Genomic DNA, 21,519 nt, shown 5'->3' with positions numbered 1-21,519 from the left:
GGCCTCAGTATTAGCCAGGCTGGCTAGAACTTAAGACAGCTGTCCTGCGTTAGCCCCCCCCCCCCAGTACTGACATAAAGGTCAGCTATCAAACCAGGCCAGAAGTAGCTATTCAGCAAACAATGAGTATCATTTGGTATATCCCTTTAAAGTTGATGCGGTTTTGCTGGGGTGGTGGTGCACACCATTAATCCCAGGCAGAGGCAAACAGATCCCTGTGGATTGGTGCCAGTTCGAGGCCAGCCTGGTCTACAAAGGGCGTCCAGAACAGCCAAGGCTACACAGAGAAAAATCCTGTCTTCAAAAAACAAAAAATGATTTTGATGTGGCATTAGGTGGGCACAGTAGTATGTGGCCGGCATGAGCTAGCTATGTTAGCTAATTACCCTTTCCTCCTTCCCTTTGAACCTCTAAGCTAGATGTGAGAAGTTTAAAAAAAAAAAAAAAAAAAAAAAAAGATAGAGACTAAAGGATCCCTGAGGAAAGTCAGGGGTTGGAAAGGAGCAAACTACTTCCTGCTGATCGGGGCATCAAGGTTCCTGTGGCGAGTTTGGTCTTCACTGTAAGGAAGAGTCCCCTGAATTCCAAATGTCACACAATTGCAGAAACTATCTACAGCTGGCAAAATTATTCCCCTGAAAGAGCATGAGGCGAATTGGTCAGCTGTTGCAAAGCAGCCCCACAGCCTCACATGTTGGTGGGTGGTTTCTTTGTTGGTTTGGTTTTGGGGTTTTTTGGGTTTTTTTTGTTTGTTTGTTTGTTTGTTTTGGTTTGGTTTTGGTTTTTCGAGGCATGCACCACTACCTGGGAGGGAGAGGCAGGAAGATTGATGTTGAATTCAAGGCTAGCCTGGTCTACAAAGGCACTCCAGGAAAGCCAAAGCTACACAGAGAAATTCTGTCTTGGGGGTCGGCGTAAAACAACAGCAACAAAAAAACCCAAGAAAGACATGCACCATTATGCCTAGCTATATTGCTCTGTTTTTAAAGAAACCAAAAATTTCAGAATTCTCACTATAATAGTGTCTGCCTATAATATCACAGTGGAATAAAAGGAATTTAGGAGGAAGATGGGTGGCTAGTTCATGGCTAGCCTGGGCTACATAGGTCTTGATTTCTCCAAGCCTAAGTTCAAAAGTGTGGAAACACATCCATTAACTTTTTAAAGTGTTTACCATCAAGCCCAGGAATTACATGTAAGGCTAGTGCTTTACTACTGAACTACAGCCAAAGTCCTAATGGCAATCTTTGCACTGGCTGGTACTGCTGAAGCTTTTAGATTTTTAACTGATTCTGCCCTCCACCAGAAGGCATAGTATAGTGTAAAAGTATGGTTTTATTAGTAGAGTCGCATTCAGCTGGGCATGGTGGAATAGGTACACACCTGTTGTAATCCCAGTACTCGGGGAGGTAGAGGCAAGCACATATCTGTGAGTTCTAGGCCAGCCTGTTGTACAAAGTGAGTTCAGGACAGCCAAGGCTACACAGAGAAACCCTGGCTAGGGGGAAATGCAACAACAAAAAATTAGTCATATTCTAATCCAGGCTGCTGTGACAACATATGCTGGTGTTGCAGACCTCCTTGCCTATCTTGTGAAGAGGTTTTAATTTTTTAAACATTGTGTATGGTTTTTTTTATAATAGGAATAAAAAAATATGTTGTTGGCCTCATTATCAAGACGTCCTCTGATCCGACTTGTGTAGAGGTAAGAAAATTCTTTGAAAATTAAATTTTAATTTATTTTTTTGTGTGTGCATGAGTGTCGAGGTCAGAGGTCAGTCCTCTCACCCCTGCAGAGCTGGAGTTTGAACTCGTGTTTACACTATAAACCATCTCAGAAGCCCAGAGATTAGTGGCTTTTTAATTAGTTACATTCATTTATTGTGTGTGCTTGTGTAAACACCTGGGTGTTTGAGGTTGAAGAAGAACTTTTGGAAGTTTCCTTATGCCATGTAGATCCAGAGACTTGAACTCAGGTCGTCAGGCTTAGGGGCAATTGGCTTTACATGCATGCTGAGTCACCTCACTGGTCCCCAGATAATGTTACTCTGCTTTTAATAATCCTATAAACATACATTTTTATAATATACCTAGAATCTTTTTCCTTTGGTTTTTCCAGACAGGATTTCTCTGTCACCCTTCTTGTCCTGGAACCCTGTAGACCAGGCTGACCTTAAACACACAGTGATCCATCTCCCTCTGCCTCTCAATTGCTGTAATTAAAGTTGCGCGCCACCCTGCCAGGCTCTTCTAATATGATCATGTCTACACCTTATTCCTTAGGCACTTATTTAATTGACCCCTCTTTTCACTTCCCTAGAAAGAAAAGGTGTATATCGGGAAGTTGAACATGATTCTTGTTCAGGTAAGCATTATGTTAGCCTTTTCCTCAGAAGACGGAGTGATTGTTACACTTAACATTTGGGCCTATTGTGTAGACTTTATCCAGTAGACAAATATCTCTTAAAAATATTTGTGTTTTTAATAATGTAGATACATCTCTCTGCTGGTGGATATAGACATGTGAATGAAGGTTCCCACAAAGGCCAGAGGCGGTGGAAACTCCTGGATTTTAAGACTGTTAAATGACTCCACTATGACTTGGCTTGCATACTGGAGTTTCACATTTTAACTTGAGATTTGCACGCCTTTTGGTTTTCTGAGACAGGGCCTCTCTGTGTGGCCTTGGCTGTCCTGGACTCACTCTGTAGACCAGGCTGGCCTCAAACTCACAGACATCCGCCTGCCTCTGCCTCCTGAGTGCTGGGATTAAAGGTGTGTGCCACCACACCCAGCTGCTCTGTCTCCTTAACCTGCTGCCATCCTTGAATTACATCTCAGGATCTGTGGGATGGATAGGTTAAACATGTCTATGAAGCAAATACTCATACACACTGGGGCCATAGGCAACAGTCAGGGTGATTGAACGGTGTCTTTGAGTATTAAAGCACTTTGTTTTCTATTTACATATGGTATAGAGAGTGACAGAGTTCCTTATTAAATGGGGAGACGGGATTGATATTTATTTTGACTTTGAAGTTGTTTTATATTTGTCAAATGGTTGTTTTTAATTTCAGATACTTAAGCAAGAGTGGCCCAAGCATTGGCCAACTTTTATCAGTGACATTGTTGGAGCAAGTAGAACCAGTGAAAGTCTATGTCAAAATAATATGGTGATTCTTAAACTGTTGAGTGAAGAAGTATTTGATTTCTCTAGTGGACAGATAACCCAAGTGAAAGCAAAGCATTTAAAAGACAGGCAAGTAATTGTTTTAAGTTCTCTCATGCTATATGGAGCTCTAAGTGTAAAAGCTTTTTAATAATGTTTGATCAACAATGTTTTAAATTACTTGGGTGGGGAGTGTTTGTGCATAATGAGATGTGAAGTTTCTTCCTGTTACTACGTCAGGTTTCGCCCAAAGCCAGGAATTATATATCCCCCCCCCCCCATTTTCTAACTTGTGGTTCTTTTCCCCCTTAGCATGTGCAATGAGTTCTCACAAATATTTCAGCTTTGTCAGTTTGTGATGGTAAGTGATGTTAATTTTCTTCCTTTCTTTAAACATAAGAGTTAGCGGACAGTGTATTTATAATATGTTTCTGTGTCCAGGAAAATTCCCAAAATGCTCCCCTTGTACATGCTACCCTAGAAACACTGCTGAGGTTTCTGAACTGGATTCCACTGGGATACATCTTTGAGACCAAGTTAATCAGCACATTAATATACAAGGTAAAGCCAGTGTACTTCAGTTTTGTCTCTAGGTGTCACATAGCTTTTCTTCACTGACACTCTAACCACTATAGTTTCTGAAATGAAAGAACTGTTTCCAAGATCTTTTGCATAAAACTAGCAGTCATTTGATAGGAGTCTTTAAAGCCTGCGTGGGTGTTTCTTTTTTGGTTTTTAGCTCAGGAATAGTGGTAGATGTAATTCCAGTATTGTAGACTCAGAATTAGGTCTTTTTTATTTGTTAATATTTTGTGTATGGATTTGTGGAGCTATCAAAGGACAGCTTGGTTGATAGTTCTACTGTGCCGGTTAGGGGATTGAACACCGGGTGCTTCTTTACCTGCTGGGCCATCTCAAAGGCGGGAGGTATAAGGATTCCAAGCTTGAGGGTGCCCTGAATTATAGAGCAAGGTCTTATGCCTATAGTCTCAGTTGTTTAAGAGTCTAGCAAGATGGTTGTAGTTGATAATGCCTGAGACCCATTTAGCCCAGGACTTCAGGACTAAGTAGTAATGCCATGTCTCAAAAAAGGCAGAAAAAAGGAAAAAGGAAAAAAAAAAAGCTGGGCATGGTGGCCCACACCTTTAATCCCAGCACTCAACACTAACACTCAGGAAGCAGAGGCAGCGGGTCGCTGTGAGTTATGGTCTATCTACACAGTGAGTCCAGGACAGCCAAGGCCACACAGAGAAACCCTGTCTTGAACAACCAAAAAATAAATGTGAGGACTGGGATAAAGCGGGCCTGGAGAGATGGCTCAGAGATTCAGAACAGTGTCTGCTCTTCCTGAGTTCAGTTCCTGAAAACCACATGGTGGCTCATAACCATCTATAATGAAATCTGGTGCCCTCTTCTGGTGTATACTTGGCCAGTAGAGGACTCAGATAAATAAATAAATAAATAAATAAATAGTTCTTTTAAAAAAGACTGAGAACAAGGTTGCCCAGCATGTCCAAGGTCCTTAGTGCTGTCAAAAGCAGGTACGGTTAGTCAATTGCTTTGTTTTCCTTGAGCCACAGTGAAGTTGGGTGATACTTCTATAATGTGAAAAGGGGGTTGTATACACTTATTTACTTTGTAATTGCCTGTCCCCAGGATCAGACTCAGATCTTCAGGTTTAGTGGCACATGCTTCAACACTGTGGCCATGAAATTTATTTTACCTGAAAAATACTATTTTTTGAGAGTGGGTTTTAGTGTGTGTGTGTGCGCACCGTGTGCGTGTGTGTCCCTGTCCGTCTCTCCGTCCGTCCATATGAGTGCCTGGTGCTCGTGCATAGAGGTCACCCCTGGGACTTGGTACATGTCATCTGCCATTGGGTGTTGAAAAAAGAATTTGAAAGAGCACCAAATGCTTTTCACCACAATCAACTCTCCACCCACTCACTTTTGTCATTATTGAACAAAATAGTTCTTGTTTAATTTTTATTTCTCTTTTAAAAAAATAGTTCCTGAATGTCCCAATGTTTCGAAATGTGTCTCTAAAGTGCCTCACTGAGATCGCTGGTGTGAGTGTAAGCCAATATGAGGAACAATTTGAAACTCTGTTTACACTTACAATGATGCAGCTAAAACAGGTACATGCCACTATCTTTAAAATTTTCTGAATTGTTTATGCTTTAGAAATGGTTAGATCATATTCAACACTGCCAAATAACAAAACATGTTGGATTTAAGTTAAACTGTAGAACATTTAAATAGTCATGGTGTGATTACATGCACAGTATGTACAGCCTTAAGCAGAGATTTTTATGTTTCCTCCCCTAAGGTTTTAGGGTACCATGATAATATAGTTCTGAAAGTTTGAAGGTTGAATATTGTGGAGACTGATCACAAAACAGGAAATTGATAGGCTTGACCTCTTCTCCTCAATCTAAGATGTTGTTACAAGTGCGAAAGAATTATTTCAAGCTCCAGTTTGATTATCTAGGAAGTTAAACGTGATGTTTTGTTACTGTTTGCCATATAAATGTTGTTACAATTTTTTTCTTTTGAGAGAAAGTCTTATAAAAATTAAAAGAATATATCAGTCTTGATTGACCAAAAACAAACCCAAGACAGCCCTTTGTATTAGAAAGTGGGTATTGTAATTTCTTGTTGGATTCATAATACCAAAATTGATAATGGTTTTAAACTTTGCAGATGCTTCCTTTAAATACTAATATTCGACTTGCATACTCAAATGGAAAAGATGATGAACAGAACTTTATTCAAAACCTCAGTTTATTTCTTTGCACCTTTCTAAAGGAACATGGTCAACTTTTAGAAAAAAGACTGAATCTCAGGGAAGCACTCATGGAGGTATGTTTGGCCCTGACATTTGTCTCTTTTGTATGTGCGTTTTGAGAAGCCTTGTTTGCTCCCCCCTGTTGGTTGGTTGGTTGGTTGCTTAGACATGGTCCTGTATGTAGTCTTGGCTGTCCTTGAACTCAGTTGTAAAGCACAATGACCTCAAATTCATAGATCTACTAGCCTCTGCCTCCTGAATGCTGGGATTAAAGGCGCCACAGGCTGGCTTTTTGAGACAGGGTCTCATACTATTTCCTATGGTGGCTTAGTACACTGTAGGGCAGACTGGTGTTGAACTCATGGGTAGCCTATTCCCTCACCTTCTCAGGTGCTTAGGTAATTTTGATAATTATTAGCTTTCTAAAGGCTGTCCCAATGTGACATTTTAATTTGTTGTGTGTGTTCCTGTGATGAACAGTATTACTATGTCTGGCTTTTCTGTCTGAACTGGTATCCAATTTAAAAGTATAAGAATTGCCATGCGTGGCGGCCCATGCCTTTAATCCCAGCACACAGGGAGGCAGAGGCAGGCGGATCACTGTGAGTTCAAGGCCAGCCTGGTCTACAAAAAAAGTACAACTGCCAGAGAGCTGGGCATTTTGTAGCATGTGCCTTTAAATGTTTCTTTATTTGTATATAGTGTTCTGCCTGCATGTGTGCCTGCAGGCCAAAAGAGGGCACCAGATCTCATTATAGTAGGTTGTGAGCCACCATGTGGTTACTGAGAATGGAGTTCAGGGTCACTGGAAGAGCATCTGAACCATCTCTCCAGTCCTAGCACAAGCCTTTAATCTCAGAACTGGGAAACAAAGGCAGCCTGACTTCTTGAGTTCAAGGCTAGCCAGGTCTGTCTACAAAGCAAATTCCAAAATAGCCAGGCTACACAGAGAAACCCTGTCTCACAGTGTCAATTTAACATATGAAGAATGAGGTATAACACAGCAAACTTTGTATCCATGAAACTAGTACTGTTGTACTTTGGATTTATCTAATCTAGTTACTTTTTTTTTTTTTTTTTTTTTTTAATTAATTTATTATTATTACATATACAGTGCTCTGCCTGCATGTACACCTTCATGCCAGAAGGGGGCATCAGATGATATTATAAGATGGTTGGAGCTGCCATGTGGTTGCTGGGAATTGAACTCATGACCTCTCAAAGAGCAGTCAGTGCTCTTAACCTCTGAGCCATCTCTCCAGCCCCCTCCCCCCAATCTAGTTACTTTATATGCATTAAGTTGCCCCACCCTACCCCCACCCCCAGACAGGGTTTCTCTTGTGTAACAGCTCTGGGTATCCTGGAAGTTGCTCTGTAGACCAGGCCCGCCTAGGACTCACAGAGATCTTTGTACCTCTGCTTCCCAAGTGCTGGGATTAAAGGGGTGCGCCACCACGGCCTAGCAGTACATGATCTTTTAAATACATATTTTAGCATGGAGAGAATGAACCTTAGTGCCTTCTTCATGGTTAACTAATACTACAATTTTAGAATGTGCAACTCTTTGTGTCACTGATAGATAATAAGAGCCCTTGTTTTTTGTTGAGGCTGAGTCCTTTAGTCCTGGTTTATAGCCCATCCTCAACGTTGTGAGGATCTCATCTCTGCAACCAACAGTGTTAGTATTGTGTTTTCCCATTACCAGGACCCATTTATGATAAGGGGGGGTTCTGTCACCCAGACTGAGCTCAAGCTTGTGGTTTACTGTGATGACATGTTAACGTGATCTTCCTGCATTCCCATGTGCTTGTACTAGAGCCACAGGGCGGGTGTTCAGCTGTAAGGCCTTTTACAGAGCTGGACTGTAACTCAGCTATATGTATACTAGAAAAACTATTGGGCATGGCAGAAGAAATATTTGTTGCCAGGTTTCCGTCTGTTTGAGGAGTGAAATTTTAGATGTGTTTCAAACAGATTGTTGTTATTTCAAGACAGGCTTTCTCTGTAGCCTATCCTGGATCTAAACTCTCTAGACCAGGCTGGCCACCTGTGAGAGCCTGTGCCTGCCTTCTAAGTGCTGGGACTCTCATCATGCACCACCACAGCCTAGCTTCAGAATATTAATTTTTAATCCTGATCAAGTGATGGGAAGCAGCTTAGAGATTTGGTGGTAGTAATATTCTAATTCTCTTGGTCTTGCTGTGTAGGCCCTTCATTATATGTTGTTGGTATCAGAAGTGGAAGAAACTGAAATTTTTAAAATCTGTCTTGAGTACTGGAATCACTTGGCAGCCGAGCTCTACAGAGAGAGTCCATTTTCTACATCTGCTTCTCCGTTGTTATCTGGGAGTCAGCATTTTGATATTCCTCCTAGGAGACAGCTGTACTTGACTGTGTTATCAAAGGTAATGATGAAATGGTTGGTGAGTGCTCGCATGCTGACTGTAGATTTGATGGCTAAGTAATTGTTGGAGTAGAATATAAAAAGGGGAGGCTTTCCAGTTGGAGTTTTTATAAGTATGGTTCTTAAAGTAGTAGCGTTGTATCATCCATATTTATTAGAGTGTGTGTTCATTTGCTATCCCCAATTTGTTCAGTCAATACACAGGAAATGATTATAAATAAATAGATAACCATTTAAAAAAAAAAAACATGGGTCAAGGGCTGAAGAGATGGCTCGGTGGTTAAGAGCCCTGGCTCTTCTTTCCAAGGACCCAGGTTCAATTCCCAGTACCCACATGGCAGCTTACAACTGTCTGTAACTCCAGTTCTAGAGGACCTGACAGACTTATGCAGACATAAATATAGGCAAAACACTGATGCACGGTAAACTAACCATAAAATCACCAACCGCAGAGGCAAGCAGGTCTCTCTGAGTTTGAGGTCAGCCCGGTCTACATAGAGACAGCTGGAGCTACACAGAGAAACTCTGACTCAAAAAACCAACCCAAACAAGAAAACAATGATCTGCGTCAGGCAGTGGTGATGCGTGCCTTTAATCCCAGCACTTGGCAGGCAGAGGCAGGCAGATCACTGTGAGTTTGAGTCTAGGACAGCCAAGGCTACACTGAGGAAAAAGAAAAAGGCACTAATCAAAACAGGGTTCTGAAATTCAGTGTTGCAACGTTAACATTTATGCTATTTTTTACTTTTTAGAGATTTTCTATTGCAGACAAGACCTTTGAGTTTGTGTCTTAGTTGTAACTCACTGTATAGACCAGGCTGGCCCTAAGAACCCAGCCTTCCCAGTGCTGGGAATAAAGCCTTTTGTAGGTCACTTTCATCAGTCTTAACCCTTGACCTTTTGGTCCTTACGTATCAGCTTTCAAGTTTTAGTTAAAAGCATGTATGACTATCCTTTATTTGCTTCTAAATAGGGAGGTCTTAGGAGTGTGCTACCATTTGTGCTTTCTTGTCAGAATCACTTGGACTTGTGTGGCATGTTAATAAGTATATGCTTTTAAATGTCTTTTACCAATTTTATATTTGGCATGGATATCAAATGTCTTAACAGTGTCTTTATTGATATGTAGGTCCGTTTATTGATGGTTAGTCGTATGGCTAAACCAGAGGAGGTACTGGTTGTAGAAAATGATCAGGGAGAAGTTGTAAGAGAGTTCATGAAGGATACTGATTCCATAAATTTGTATAAGAATATGAGAGAAACATTAGGTAAGTTCATAAGTGACAGTAATTTGCTCTTTGTCATTTTATGCCCTATTTGTGAAAGTACTGTTTGGTCAAAGTTCTACACTTAACTTACTCTTTCAGTGACCATATACTTATTAATATGCTGTTACACCTTAGCAAAAAAATTTTTTTCTTTTATGTTTTTGTTGTGAAACACCTGCAATCTTTTTTCTTTGCAGTTTATCTTACTCATCTGGATTATGTAGATACAGAAATAATAATGACTAAGAAACTTCAGAATCAAGTGAACGGTACAGAATGGTCATGGAAGAACCTGAACACGCTGTGCTGGGCAATAGGCTCCATCAGTGGGGCAATGCACGAGGAGGACGAGAAGCGCTTCCTGGTCACGGTCATCAAGGTATGGCGCACACGGTGAGGTAGAGCCGTGAGTGAGCACGTCCTGTGAGTTTACATGACCAAAACTTGTCTTATTTTGTAGGATCTTTTAGGATTATGTGAGCAGAAAAGAGGCAAAGATAATAAAGCTATTATTGCATCGAATATCATGTACATAGTAGGTCAATACCCACGATTTTTGAGAGCACATTGGAAGTTTTTGAAGACAGTAGTAAACAAGCTATTTGAATTCATGCATGGTAAATCTCATTTAATAAACTCCGTGTATTTAATTTCACTTTTTGTTTGTTATATTGAGCAATAAATAAATGTTCTTATCTTGTTAGAGACCCATGATGGAGTCCAGGACATGGCTTGTGATACATTTATTAAAATAGCTCAGAAATGCCGTAGGCATTTTGTTCAGGTTCAAGTTGGAGAAGTAATGCCATTTATTGATGAAATTTTAAACAACATAAATACTATAATTTGTGATCTTCAGCCTCAGCAGGTATGTAAGCCACTGCTACTTAATGTGTATGAGGGTTTTTTGCATGTATGTATCTATGTATAGATTTGTGTGTGTGTATGTATCTTTGTATGTTCACCTCCTGAGTTCCTGGTGCCTAAAGAAGTCAGAAAGGGGGCATCAGATACCACGGAACTAGAGTTACTGACGTTGATCACTGCCTGGGTGCTTGGGCTAGATCCTGAGTCTCTGGAGGTAGAGCCAGTCCTCTTTAACTGTTGAGTCACCTGACCAGTTCTTAATAGTTTATAAAAAGTAACATGCACAGAGGAGGACTAGGCAGCTCAGTTCAGAGTGAGCACTGCTCTTGCAGAGGATTATAGTTGGGTTCCCAGCACCCACATTGAATGCTAATTAATAACTCCCTGTAACTCCAGTTCAAGGGCTAATCCATTTTTATCTTATGACTTCTTCTTCAGGCTTCTATACTTAGAAGCACATATCCCATACCCCTACATACAGACACATAATCAAAAATATACTATTTAAAAATTGGTTAAAAAAAAAAAAAGGAAGCAATAATCAATACATTCTGAGAGTATTTGTAATTTGCTTATGTGTGTTTTCCATTATTTGAAGGCATGAGAATATGAAAATTAAAGTGTTTGCGTTCACAAATAGGTCCATACGTTTTATGAAGCGGTAGGATACATGATTGGTGCACAGACAGACCAGACGGTTCAAGAGCATCTAATAGAGAAGTACATGCTGCTCCCTAATCAAGTTTGGGACAGTATAATTCAGCAGGCAACCAAAGTAAGTCTTTTGTGTATGTTTTGTTGTTGTTTGGGAGGGAGTGGTGGGGATTATTTTGTTTTTGAGTTCTAATAAGGTTTAAACGAATCTCAGCAATGTGGAAATGTCCTTTTTACTAAAAGTATGTGTGTTCCTGGGTGTGCCCACTATACACATGGAAATAAGAGGACAGCCTGGGGTGTTTGGTCCTTGCCTTGCATTTTCTGAAAATTAGGTCTCATAAGGTCCCTGGGAGAACAGCCCAGCTTTGCTATTGCTCCTTAGAGATCTGAGCTTAGGCCCTCAGGGAGTATGGCAAGCCCTTGGCCCAGTCAGCCCTTTCCTTAGTCCATGAGAGCTTTGATAGGACTTTGACCAACGGAAACACCGCAGGAGCCAGGCCTGGTAGTAGTGCACAAGTGTAGCCCTGGGAGTTAGATGAGAGGCAGGGTTAGAAGCCCAGCCATCCTTGGCTACATAGCAAGTTGGTGCTCAGCTGAGACCCAGGTGACCCTGTCTCAAAAGCAGGGCAAAGCAAAAACTGAGAAAGGCGAGAATATGTCACTCTTACTTTTTGAGTTTTAGGTTTGACTAGGTGATAGGGATTAAGCCTAGGATTTACTACTGAGCTACAACCCAGGGCTGTATTTGTCTTTGGAGATTACAAATAAGATGAAATTTTGAGTAAGAGTGGTTATGTTTTAATGTGATCATTTCAGAATGTGGATATCCTGAAAGATCCTGAAACAGTGAAGCAGCTGGGTAGCATATTAAAAACTAATGTGAGAGCCTGCAAAGCTGTTGGACATCCTTTTGTAATTCAGCTTGGGAGAATTTACTTAGACATGCTTAATGTGTATAAGTGCCTCAGTGAAAATATTTCTGCAGCTATTCAAGCTAATGGTAAGTGATTCTGGCTTCTTGGGGAAAGAAAGAGTGCTGTGTAAAAAACATTCTGCTTCCACTGTCTTTGATAGGCTTTCTTTTTTGTTTTTTAAGACAGGGTTTCTCTGTAGCCTTGGCTGTCCTGGACTGACTCACTTTGTAGATCAGGCTGGACTTGAACTCAGAGATATCCACCTGCCTCTGCCTCCCAAGTACCAGGATTAAAGTCCTATGCCACCACAACTAGCTTGACACGCTTTTTTTTTTTTTTTTTTGCATTTCTCAGGGGTTATCAGAAGGTCCAAGACCCTTTCTCAACAAGTGTTGCTTACCTAATTAAGATTAGTCTTGCTTACAAGCATACAAGCATAGTTTATTGACAGTACCTCTTGCAAAATGCCCCAAGCTGTGTGCTTGTCTAAGCTGTTGTGTTGCTTTATTTTCTCTAAATTTTAGTCCATTTCCTCCATCCAAAAAAAGGGGGGGGGGTTGCCTTTTCAAATGTCACTGTAATGATGACATCTGAGAGGTTGGGCTGTCACTGTTGTGGGCTGTCAGCTAGCTCATATTTGGTTGTTTTTAGGTGAGATGGTTACAAAGCAGCCATTGATTAGAAGTATGCGGACAGTGAAGAGGGAGACTTTAAAGTTGATATCTGGTTGGGTGAGCCGTTCCAATGATCCTCAGATGGTAAGGGTTGTTTTCTTTTGGTTGTACATTTTCAAATATGCCATGTCTACATGTATTTTTGCTTAATTAAAAGGCAATTAAATGTCTAGTTTTAGTTTATGTCATATCATTGTTTGCTGGTCTCCTTTTACAGTAAAGTAATACTAATTTAGCTTTCTGAAACAATTTGTTTGCTTCATATAAGATGCTAATGGATAAGAATGGGTTGTTTTGCGTTGGAGATTTATGTCCAGAGGTAGATTTATAGGTTGGTAAGATAAAACTTAAGCCACAAAAGGTCAGTAGAATTCATGTTATACATGGGTCAGAAGAAAGTCCAGGCATGTACCTACTACTATGGTGGCTTTGAGATAGGAAGTTAGGATTGCAAATTAAGGCTTTTGAGTCATTTTTGATCTTGAGCAATTAAGAAAATGTCACTACTTCAGACTTTAAATTACATAACACATTGAGCAGATTGTTATGCCTAATTCTCAAATCAGCACAAAAAAATAGAATCCTTTTCACTATTAGTGTGTGATAGCAGTAATGTTTGTGAGCCAGTAAAACTGAATAGTGGAGCGACCAGCGGACAGCTAAGGGGATGAAGATGTTTCTAGTCTCAGAGGATTCTATCGCTTGGACCCATGAGACGGAAGGAGAACCAACTCTCAGGAGCATGTGCAAGTGTGTGTACACAGGAAGAGCCTGACACTTCAATCTTAGGACTAAAGTATATGCTGTCTAAGTTGTCAGGCATGGGTAAACAGTATCTGCTTACTGGTCCAAGTTCTTCCCTGTGGCGTCTCATCACCTTCACTTGTGAGTTTAAGAGTACTGTTTCAGTAGTTGTGGCGCCTGCTGGTAGGATTTGCTGAAGGAGGCAAAGGAAAGAGAATCACCTTATGAGGCTAGCTGGGTTACACCTTTAGGTTAGGGTGGGATGTGCCTTTTCCTTGGGGGGCAGATCCACAGAGCAAGTTCCAGGACAAAGTATTTTATGCTGAGAATAGCTAAATGAAAGAGCAGCTCCTGTGGTAATGGAAGTAACTAGGGTACAGTTATTGAGTATGAGTTCCTACCCTGTCAAAGGTAAGCCAGAACGGGAAGTTGCTACTACTGGTTCCCAGATTTGAGGGCCTTTATTCTTCAGGAATCCTTAAGCCTTGTGCTTGGGGAAGTTGCCAAAATATCCTATATTCAGTGGTCCTGGGGAATCTTATTTAGGGATTAGCACATGGTAAGGAATTGTATTGTTATCTTCTATCTTCAGCCCTAACGTTAATGAAGTTCAAATCACAGGTCTCATTATATAGAACTGGCTGGCCTGGAATTTTGCATGTGTATAGAAGAGGCCAGATACCTTAATTGCAGAGTTACAGATGGTCTGGATGCTAAGAACCAGCCACCATATTTAATACAAGTCAGTGTCCCTGCATCTGCCTCTGCAGAGCAGTGTCAACAGAATACACTTGTACTTTACAGTACACCAAGAGATCTAGTCTGTAATTACACTATTTTGCTTCTAGCCAATTTAGGACTCTGACTTACTATGTATGAAGCTGGTGTGTTGGCACACGCTTGTTACTGTAGCCCTGGCTATGAAGGATGGCAATAATAAGAACTTTCTTTTTACCCCAACAGGTGGCTGAAAACTTTGTTCCTCCTTTGTTGGATGCAGTTCTCATTGATTACCAGAGAAATGTCCCAGCTGCTAGAGAACCAGAAGTGCTTAGTACTATGGCCATCATTGTCAACAAATTAGGTGGACATATAACAGCTGAAATACCTCAGATATTTGATGCAGTGTTTGAGTGCACATTGAATATGATCAATAAGGTAGGTTTTATTATATAGTAGAAGATTTTGTAGTGTGTTCTACACTTGAATATATAAATGACGTTTTTGTTTGTGAACCTAGCCTTTAATGGCTGAGCCGTCTCCTGTCCATAACATTTTTTAAGAATGATTTTAAAGCCCTAGAATTACATGAGTATAGTACGAGGGATAATGTAGACCAGGCTGGCCTGGAACTCAGAGCAATCCACCTGCCTCTGCCACCATGCATGGCTAATAATGGAGATCTTAATAACAAAATCCTGACATTGAAAACTGGTCAAGCAGTCAAGGCTACACAGAGAAAACCCTGTCTCATAAAACCAAAAGACAAAAGCTGGCCATGAGTACACTTCTTGTTATTGTTGTCCATCACCCCCCACCCCACCCCCCACAGGGTTTATCTGTGTAGCCCTGCTTAGTAAACCAGGCTAGCTTGGAACTCACAGAGTTCTGCCTGCCTCTCCCTTCCCTAGTGCTGGGGTTACAGGCAAGCACAATGCTCCCAGCAGCACTTACAACTTGAAAATACAAACCCTAGCAGGAGGTGGTGGCACACGCCTTTAACCCCAGAAGCAGGACAGCGTTGTCTCCCTGAGTTCTAAGCCAGCGTGATCTGCTGAGCAGGTTCCAGGACATCGATGGCTATACAAAGAAACCCTGTGATATGAATGAAGGAGAGAAAAAAAAAATAAGCAAATCCTAAAGTTTGGGATTTCCTTTTGAGACAAATGTAAATACACATGTGAGTGCAGGCTCACAGCTCCGTCTTAATGGTGAATCAGACACTGAGCTGTGGTGTATGTTCTTACTTTCAGGATTTTGAAGAATATCCAGAACACAGAACGAACTTTTTCTTACTACTTCAAGCCGTCAATTCTCATTGTTTCCCAGCGTTCCTAGCTATTCCACCGGCACAGTTTAAGCTTGTTTTGGATTCTATTATTTGGGCTTTTAAACATACTATGAGGAATGTTGCAGATACAGGTAAATACGTAGAAAAATGGTTTAAATCATTTGTGTGATAAACCAGAAACTAAGTACATGGAGTCACTTAGTATCTATTTACCTCCTGTCATCTCGGTTATCAGGGTTCAGCCAAGTGTCTAAATAATGAATGAATGCAGGGAATAGAAGTTTATTACTTTTTTGAGGACGTGTCTCATCTTACATAATGAATGTTTCTTCATGCATTTGTGTATACTCTGTCCATTAGCTCTTAGTAGCTGTCTCATAGTTTGGCATTAGGACTGTTGATTTTCTTAATCAATGGGGTATTTGCATGTCTAAGAGTAAGTTATGTAAAGCAGTGTTGTATGAGGTTGGGAGAAATCACTTAAGAGAAAGCAGTTCCATAGCTATTTTATCTTATTTAGGTTTATTTGTGGTGTGTATATGAGCAGTGGCTCTCAGCATTCTTAACTGTGATCCTTTAATACAGTTGTTCATGTTGTAGATCCCCAACCATAATTATTTTCATTGTAATTTTACTACTGTTATTAATCATAATGTAAATATCTGTGTTTTCTGGTGGTCTCAAGCAGCCTCTGTGGTCGGGACCCACAAGTTGAGGATCATTGTTGCGTGTATGTGTGTGTGTGTCTGTGTGTCTGTACCCTACACACATGCCTGGAGGATGTGAAGGCCAGGAGAAGGTGTTGGGTGCCATTGAATCAGAGTTGTGAGACATAATGTATGTGGGTGCTGGGTCCTCTGAAGGACCCCCTTTTCAGCTCCCATGTGTTTTTTGATATAGGATCTCATGTATTTGAAGCTAGTCTCCAATTTAAGTAGTATTATCTCTACCTCCTGAGCTCTGGGTGTGCTGGCAGTGTACAACTAAGATGTATCCTAGACTCTGGTGTTTTGTGTGTATAGGTGTTTGTTTGCGTGTATGTCTGGTATCCCTGGTGCTCACAGAGGCCTTGTCAGCACTAGGAATACAGCCTGGGTTTAAAATAACCCAAAACAAGCATCAGATTTGATGGTTTTATGCCTTTAAGACCAATCTAGTTTGCAGGGTAAAACACTGTCTGTAGCTTAAACAGGGCATATCTCTCCTTAGTTTTCATATCTCAGTGGGTGTGTGCCAAGTTCTGATAGTAGAAGGATAGTGTGGTGCTTGGGGCATATGCTGGGGGCTGTGAGCTCCATTAGTAGTTTAAGATAAACAAACAAGTGCAAAAAGAAATTGGGGCAGGGAGGGCTCGGTTGAACGTGGTGTGCATGCCTTCCTTTAATATTGGCACTGCAGGGGCAAAGTTTGAGTTTGAGGCCAGCTTGCTGCGATAGACCCAAGTTCTGAGACAGCCAGGGCTACAGAGAAACCCTGACTCAAAAACCAAAAAGATTAATTTGGAACATGTGATGGTAGCCAGCCCTGCAGCCATAGCCCTTTTATGTGCCGAGGAAAAACTTGGAACAAGTCTACCCTAGCATTAACCATACATATAGTTAGGTGCCCCGTATTTAAATATATGTAAGTATATATTATCCTCAATAAGGAAGAATGTGCTTTAAGCAGCTTTCCATTACTGAAAGTTACAGTATCTTGGGGGTCTGGAGAGTGCTCTGGAATTAAGAGCACTTATTACTCACTCAGTCCTTAGGATCACAATTCAGATGGAGCAGCTCAGAAAGAAATGGCCCAACAACACCAACGCACCTCGTAGAATATTTGAAGAATACCAGCAGTCATACTTTTAAAAAAATGTGTATCAGTCTGTAATGATTTTCTATTAACTCTAGGCTTACAGATACTTTTTACACTTCTACAAAATGTTGCACAAGAGGAAGCTGCAGCACAGAGTTTTTATCAGACTTATTTTTGTGATATTCTTCAGCATATCTTTTCTGTTGTGACAGACACCTCACACACTGCAGGTAAGAACTGGAACCCACTGAATTTACCTTGTTCTTGTTAGTGTTTCATCTTTGGTTTAATAAGTTTCTTCCATTCAACAGGTCTAACAATGCATGCATCAATTCTTGCATATATGTTTAATTTGGTTGAAGAAGGAAAAATAAGTACACCGCTAAATCCTGGAAATCCAGTTAACAACCAAATGTTTATTCAAGAATATGTGGCTAATCTTCTTAAGTCTGCATTCCCTCATCTACAAGAGTAAATTATTACCGTTACTATATGGGGTGTGCATGGGTGGGTATGTGCAGGGCCAGGGGTGAGATCCATCCCCCTGGAGTTACAGACAGTTGGGAACCATCTGACATCGGTGCTGGGATTTGAACTTGGATCCTTGGGAAGAACAGTATGAGCTCTTATCCACCAAGTCATCTCTCTAGCATATCTTAATTTTTTTTTTTATATCTTAATTTTTTATACTTGTTTAGATGTAGCACATGTGGGTGTGTGCCTCTGTACATTGTGCAGCTCAGAGGGCAACAGGGGTGTTAGTTGTTTTTCTCTACTCTGAATCCTAGGCTGCCAGGATTTAGTGCAAGTGCCTTAACAAGCTGAACCAACTCTCTTCACTCTGGTTCTGCATTATTTAATCTTTTAAGTTTTTAATTTAGTACTTATGCTGGGGATAAACAAATTGTCTTTTAAAAGAGTACTATAGATGTTTAGTTTTTAAAGATTAATTTTTGTTTTGATTTGCAGTGCTCAAGTAAAGCTCTTTGTAACAGGACTTTTCAGCTTAAATCAAGATATTCCTGCTTTCAAAGAACATCTAAGGGACTTCTTGGTACAAATAAAGGTACATATTCTTTTAAGGTTTTATTTCTTTATTTGCCTGCCCCGCTCGCCCGCAAGCACTGTGTATCTATACTCTCTTTGTAGACCAGGCTGGCCTCACAGTCACAGAGATCCCCCTGCCTCTGCCTCACGAGTGCTGGGATTAAAGGTGCATGCCCAGCTATTAAGCATTTCTTTCTTTCTTTCTTTCTTTTTTAATTGTGTTCATCTGTGGAGGCGGAGGAAGATCTAGGAGGTCGTCCTGTAGGGATGCTGCCTACTCTGAGTGGGACTCATTAAAGCAGATGGACTACCCAGCAAGGTCCAGGGGTGTCTGTCTCCAGTGGTTTTTATAAGCACGCATAATTTTAGGTTGTTTGAATGGATTTTGCAGTATTGTGAGATATTTTAGATTATTTTTTGTGTGTCTATATAAGAGGCAAGCATTCTACTACTGAGCTACATCCTGGTTGATTGTCCCCACTGCCCACTTTTCTTTTTTTTTTTTTTTTTCTTGTTTTGAGACCGGATGTGTGGCCTTTCTGCCTGCCTCTGCCCCCCGCCCCCTAAGTTCTGGGGTCACAGGTGTGCACCATTGTATGTGGCACAGATCTAATAAGACTAACAAACACATTGATAGCCCCTTTTAATGATTTTACACTCACCTTTTGATTCTATTACCTGTTTTTATTTTTAACTGTTGTTTTCTTGTTGTTTGTTTATATATAGTGTGCTACCTGCGTGTGTGCATGCACATCAGGTCTCTATAGATGGTTGTGAGCCACAATGTGGTTGCTGGGAATTGAACTCAGGACCTCTAGAAGAGCTATTCTTAACTTAATCTCTCCAATCTGGATTCTATTACATTCAATGCAATGTCCATTCCCCTTTGGGGTAAATATTTTGCTTTTGGTTGTGAGCCATTTCTCCAGCCCTATCTTGTTTCTGAGACAGGATCTGGGTGTGTTGCCTGTGCTTGGTACATACAAACCTGTGAGTTCAAACAGTCCACCCACGGCATTCTCCTGCATGCTCTGAATGTCTTTGTGTACAGACAGTGCTTGAAACGAATGTTGTGCTGGTGAACAATCCCAGGGCTTTGTGGTTTATACCCAAACTATCCTGAGTTAATTTACTCATGATAGTTTAATGAGAATTGATGTCAGAAGATCATGTACAACAAATAACAAGTCCTTGAGTTCTGAATGCAGAGAATATGAGAATACTTTCAAGACCGTGAACTGTGTGAATATTTGACTGAGCTACAATTTCAGTGATCGTGTGGCATATTAATATTTAAGCTGGGCGTGGGCACACCTTTAATCCCAGCACTTGGGAGGCAGAGGCAGGTGGATCTCCTGAGTTTCAGGCCAGCTAACCCTATATAGAGAAGCCTTGTTGGGTGTTAGGGCAACAACCTGTCTCAGAACCCCCCACAATATGATATATTTTTATATATATTTACTATGGAAGAACACTGTACTATTCTGGATTCTACTCCTCAAGTTTTGTTTTTAATTTAGTCTATGATTCTACTCATACACTTAAGTTATAAATCCAAGTGACAGATAATTTATATTTCTATTGTAAATGGCAAAAAACCTACATTCTGCCCCAGTCCTAGAGGCAACTTAAAGTTTTATTTTATTTGACATCTGTGTCCACAGGAGTTCGCAGGTGAAGATACATCTGATCTGTTTTTGGAAGAAAGAGAAACAGCCCTTCGACAGGCTCAGGAGGAAAAACATAAACTTCAAATGTCTGTACCTGGAATTCTTAATCCACACGAAATTCCAGAAGAAATGTGTGATTAAAATCTGAAGTCCGTGCTAGGGTCTTTTCTCTCTGCAACATTTGTTCACAGAAGAAAACAGCATATGGATTACTTGTCGACCAAAATGATGCCAATTTGTAAATTAAAATGTCACCTAGTGGCCCTTTTTCTTATGTGTTTTTTGTATAAGAAATTTTCTGTGAAATATCCTTCCATTGTTTAAGCTTTTGTTTTGGTCATCTTTATTTAGTTTGCATGAAGTTGAAAATTAAGGCATTTTTTTTTTAAACCTTTACTTCATGCCCATTTTGTGGCAATGCTGGGGGAGGAAGTAAATTTGATTTGAAAATATACTTGTAAATTCTAATGCAAAATTATAAAAATTTTTCTTGTAAACAATACCAATTTTAATTAGGGAGCATTTTTTTCTAGCCTGAATCTCGGTCTAGAAGAAAAGTAATGAGTAAAACCAATTGCGTTCAGGGGGTTGGTTCTAGCTGCAGTGTCTGGAGTCGGCACCTCTTGAGCTGAATCGTCTGTCTCTAGACTACATGTATCAAAGTCTGTGTGTCATGTTTGCAGCAAGATCATGTGCATATCATCCCATTGTAAAGCAACTTCAAAAATATGGGAACAGTTAGTTATTTTTACACAGTTCTTTTTGTTTTTGTGTGTGTGTGCTGTCGCTTGTCGACAACAGCTTTTTGTTTTCCTCAATGAGGAGTGTTGCTCATTTGTGAGCCTTCATTAACTCAAAGTGAAATGGTTAAAAATATTTATCCTGTTAGAATAGGCTGCATCTTTTTAACAACTCATTAAAAAAAAACAAAGAAAACAAAACTCTGGCTTTTGAGATGACTTATACTAATTTACATTGTTTACCAAGCTGTAGTGCTTTAAGAACACTACTTAAAAGGCAAAATAAACTTGGTTTACATTTATTTTCCCTTCACTGACTTAAAATTATTCCTATACTAATGAAGGTGATTTTATTTAAGGATTGTAATATTTTTATCTTGGTTCTTATAAACAAGATTCTTAGCTGGGAGTGGTGATGCATGCCTTCAACCCCACCACTGGGGAAGCAGGGACAGATGATTTGGTGGTTACCATGGTCTACATAGTGACTTCAGAATAGCCAGGGCTACATAATAGAGACCCTGTCTCAAAAATTAAGGTTATTGGTAAGAGGTGGCAGTGAGGCAGGGCATTGAGTCTTCCAATCTCAGCAGAGGCTGGTCCACGTGACAAGTTCCAGGACAGCCACTATGTAGAAAGGGCTTGTCTGAAAACAAAAGCCAGGTGTGGCAAGCCTTTAATTCCAGCACTCATGGGAGGCAGAGGCAAGCAGGCATATATAAGTTTGAGGACAGCCAAGGCTGCACAGAGAAACTCTCTCAAAAAAACAA

General features: G+C 40.5%; 1 protein-coding gene across 1 annotated transcript in view; it reads left to right on the top strand.

The window, feature by feature from the left end:
* The window catches only part of Xpo1 (exportin 1), a 40,733-nt gene extending 19,682 nt beyond the window's left edge, over positions 1–21,051 (top strand). The window contains exons 5-25 of the mRNA XM_051164974.1: positions 1,644–1,705; positions 2,321–2,365; positions 3,078–3,259; positions 3,482–3,530; positions 3,611–3,730; positions 5,178–5,306; positions 5,872–6,030; positions 8,164–8,361; positions 9,490–9,628; positions 9,826–10,007; positions 10,089–10,245; positions 10,333–10,496; positions 11,136–11,270; positions 11,969–12,152; positions 12,718–12,824; positions 14,448–14,642; positions 15,458–15,626; positions 17,388–17,522; positions 17,604–17,763; positions 18,262–18,358; positions 20,004–21,051. Of these exons, the coding sequence (XP_051020931.1) occupies positions 1,644–1,705; positions 2,321–2,365; positions 3,078–3,259; positions 3,482–3,530; positions 3,611–3,730; positions 5,178–5,306; positions 5,872–6,030; positions 8,164–8,361; positions 9,490–9,628; positions 9,826–10,007; positions 10,089–10,245; positions 10,333–10,496; positions 11,136–11,270; positions 11,969–12,152; positions 12,718–12,824; positions 14,448–14,642; positions 15,458–15,626; positions 17,388–17,522; positions 17,604–17,763; positions 18,262–18,358; positions 20,004–20,150 (2,915 nt within the window). The 3' untranslated portion in view covers positions 20,151–21,051. The remainder of the gene's footprint in view (positions 1–1,643; positions 1,706–2,320; positions 2,366–3,077; positions 3,260–3,481; positions 3,531–3,610; positions 3,731–5,177; positions 5,307–5,871; positions 6,031–8,163; positions 8,362–9,489; positions 9,629–9,825; positions 10,008–10,088; positions 10,246–10,332; positions 10,497–11,135; positions 11,271–11,968; positions 12,153–12,717; positions 12,825–14,447; positions 14,643–15,457; positions 15,627–17,387; positions 17,523–17,603; positions 17,764–18,261; positions 18,359–20,003) is intronic.
* Positions 21,052–21,519: the final 468 nt, after the last annotated feature.

Source organism: Acomys russatus, chromosome 22 (genome assembly GCF_903995435.1).
Source record: "Acomys russatus chromosome 22, mAcoRus1.1, whole genome shotgun sequence".
In the NCBI taxonomy this organism is placed as follows: domain Eukaryota; kingdom Metazoa; phylum Chordata; class Mammalia; order Rodentia; family Muridae; genus Acomys; species Acomys russatus.
The sequence above is the reverse complement of the archived record's forward strand: the minus strand, read 5'-3'. Positions and strand labels throughout refer to the sequence as shown.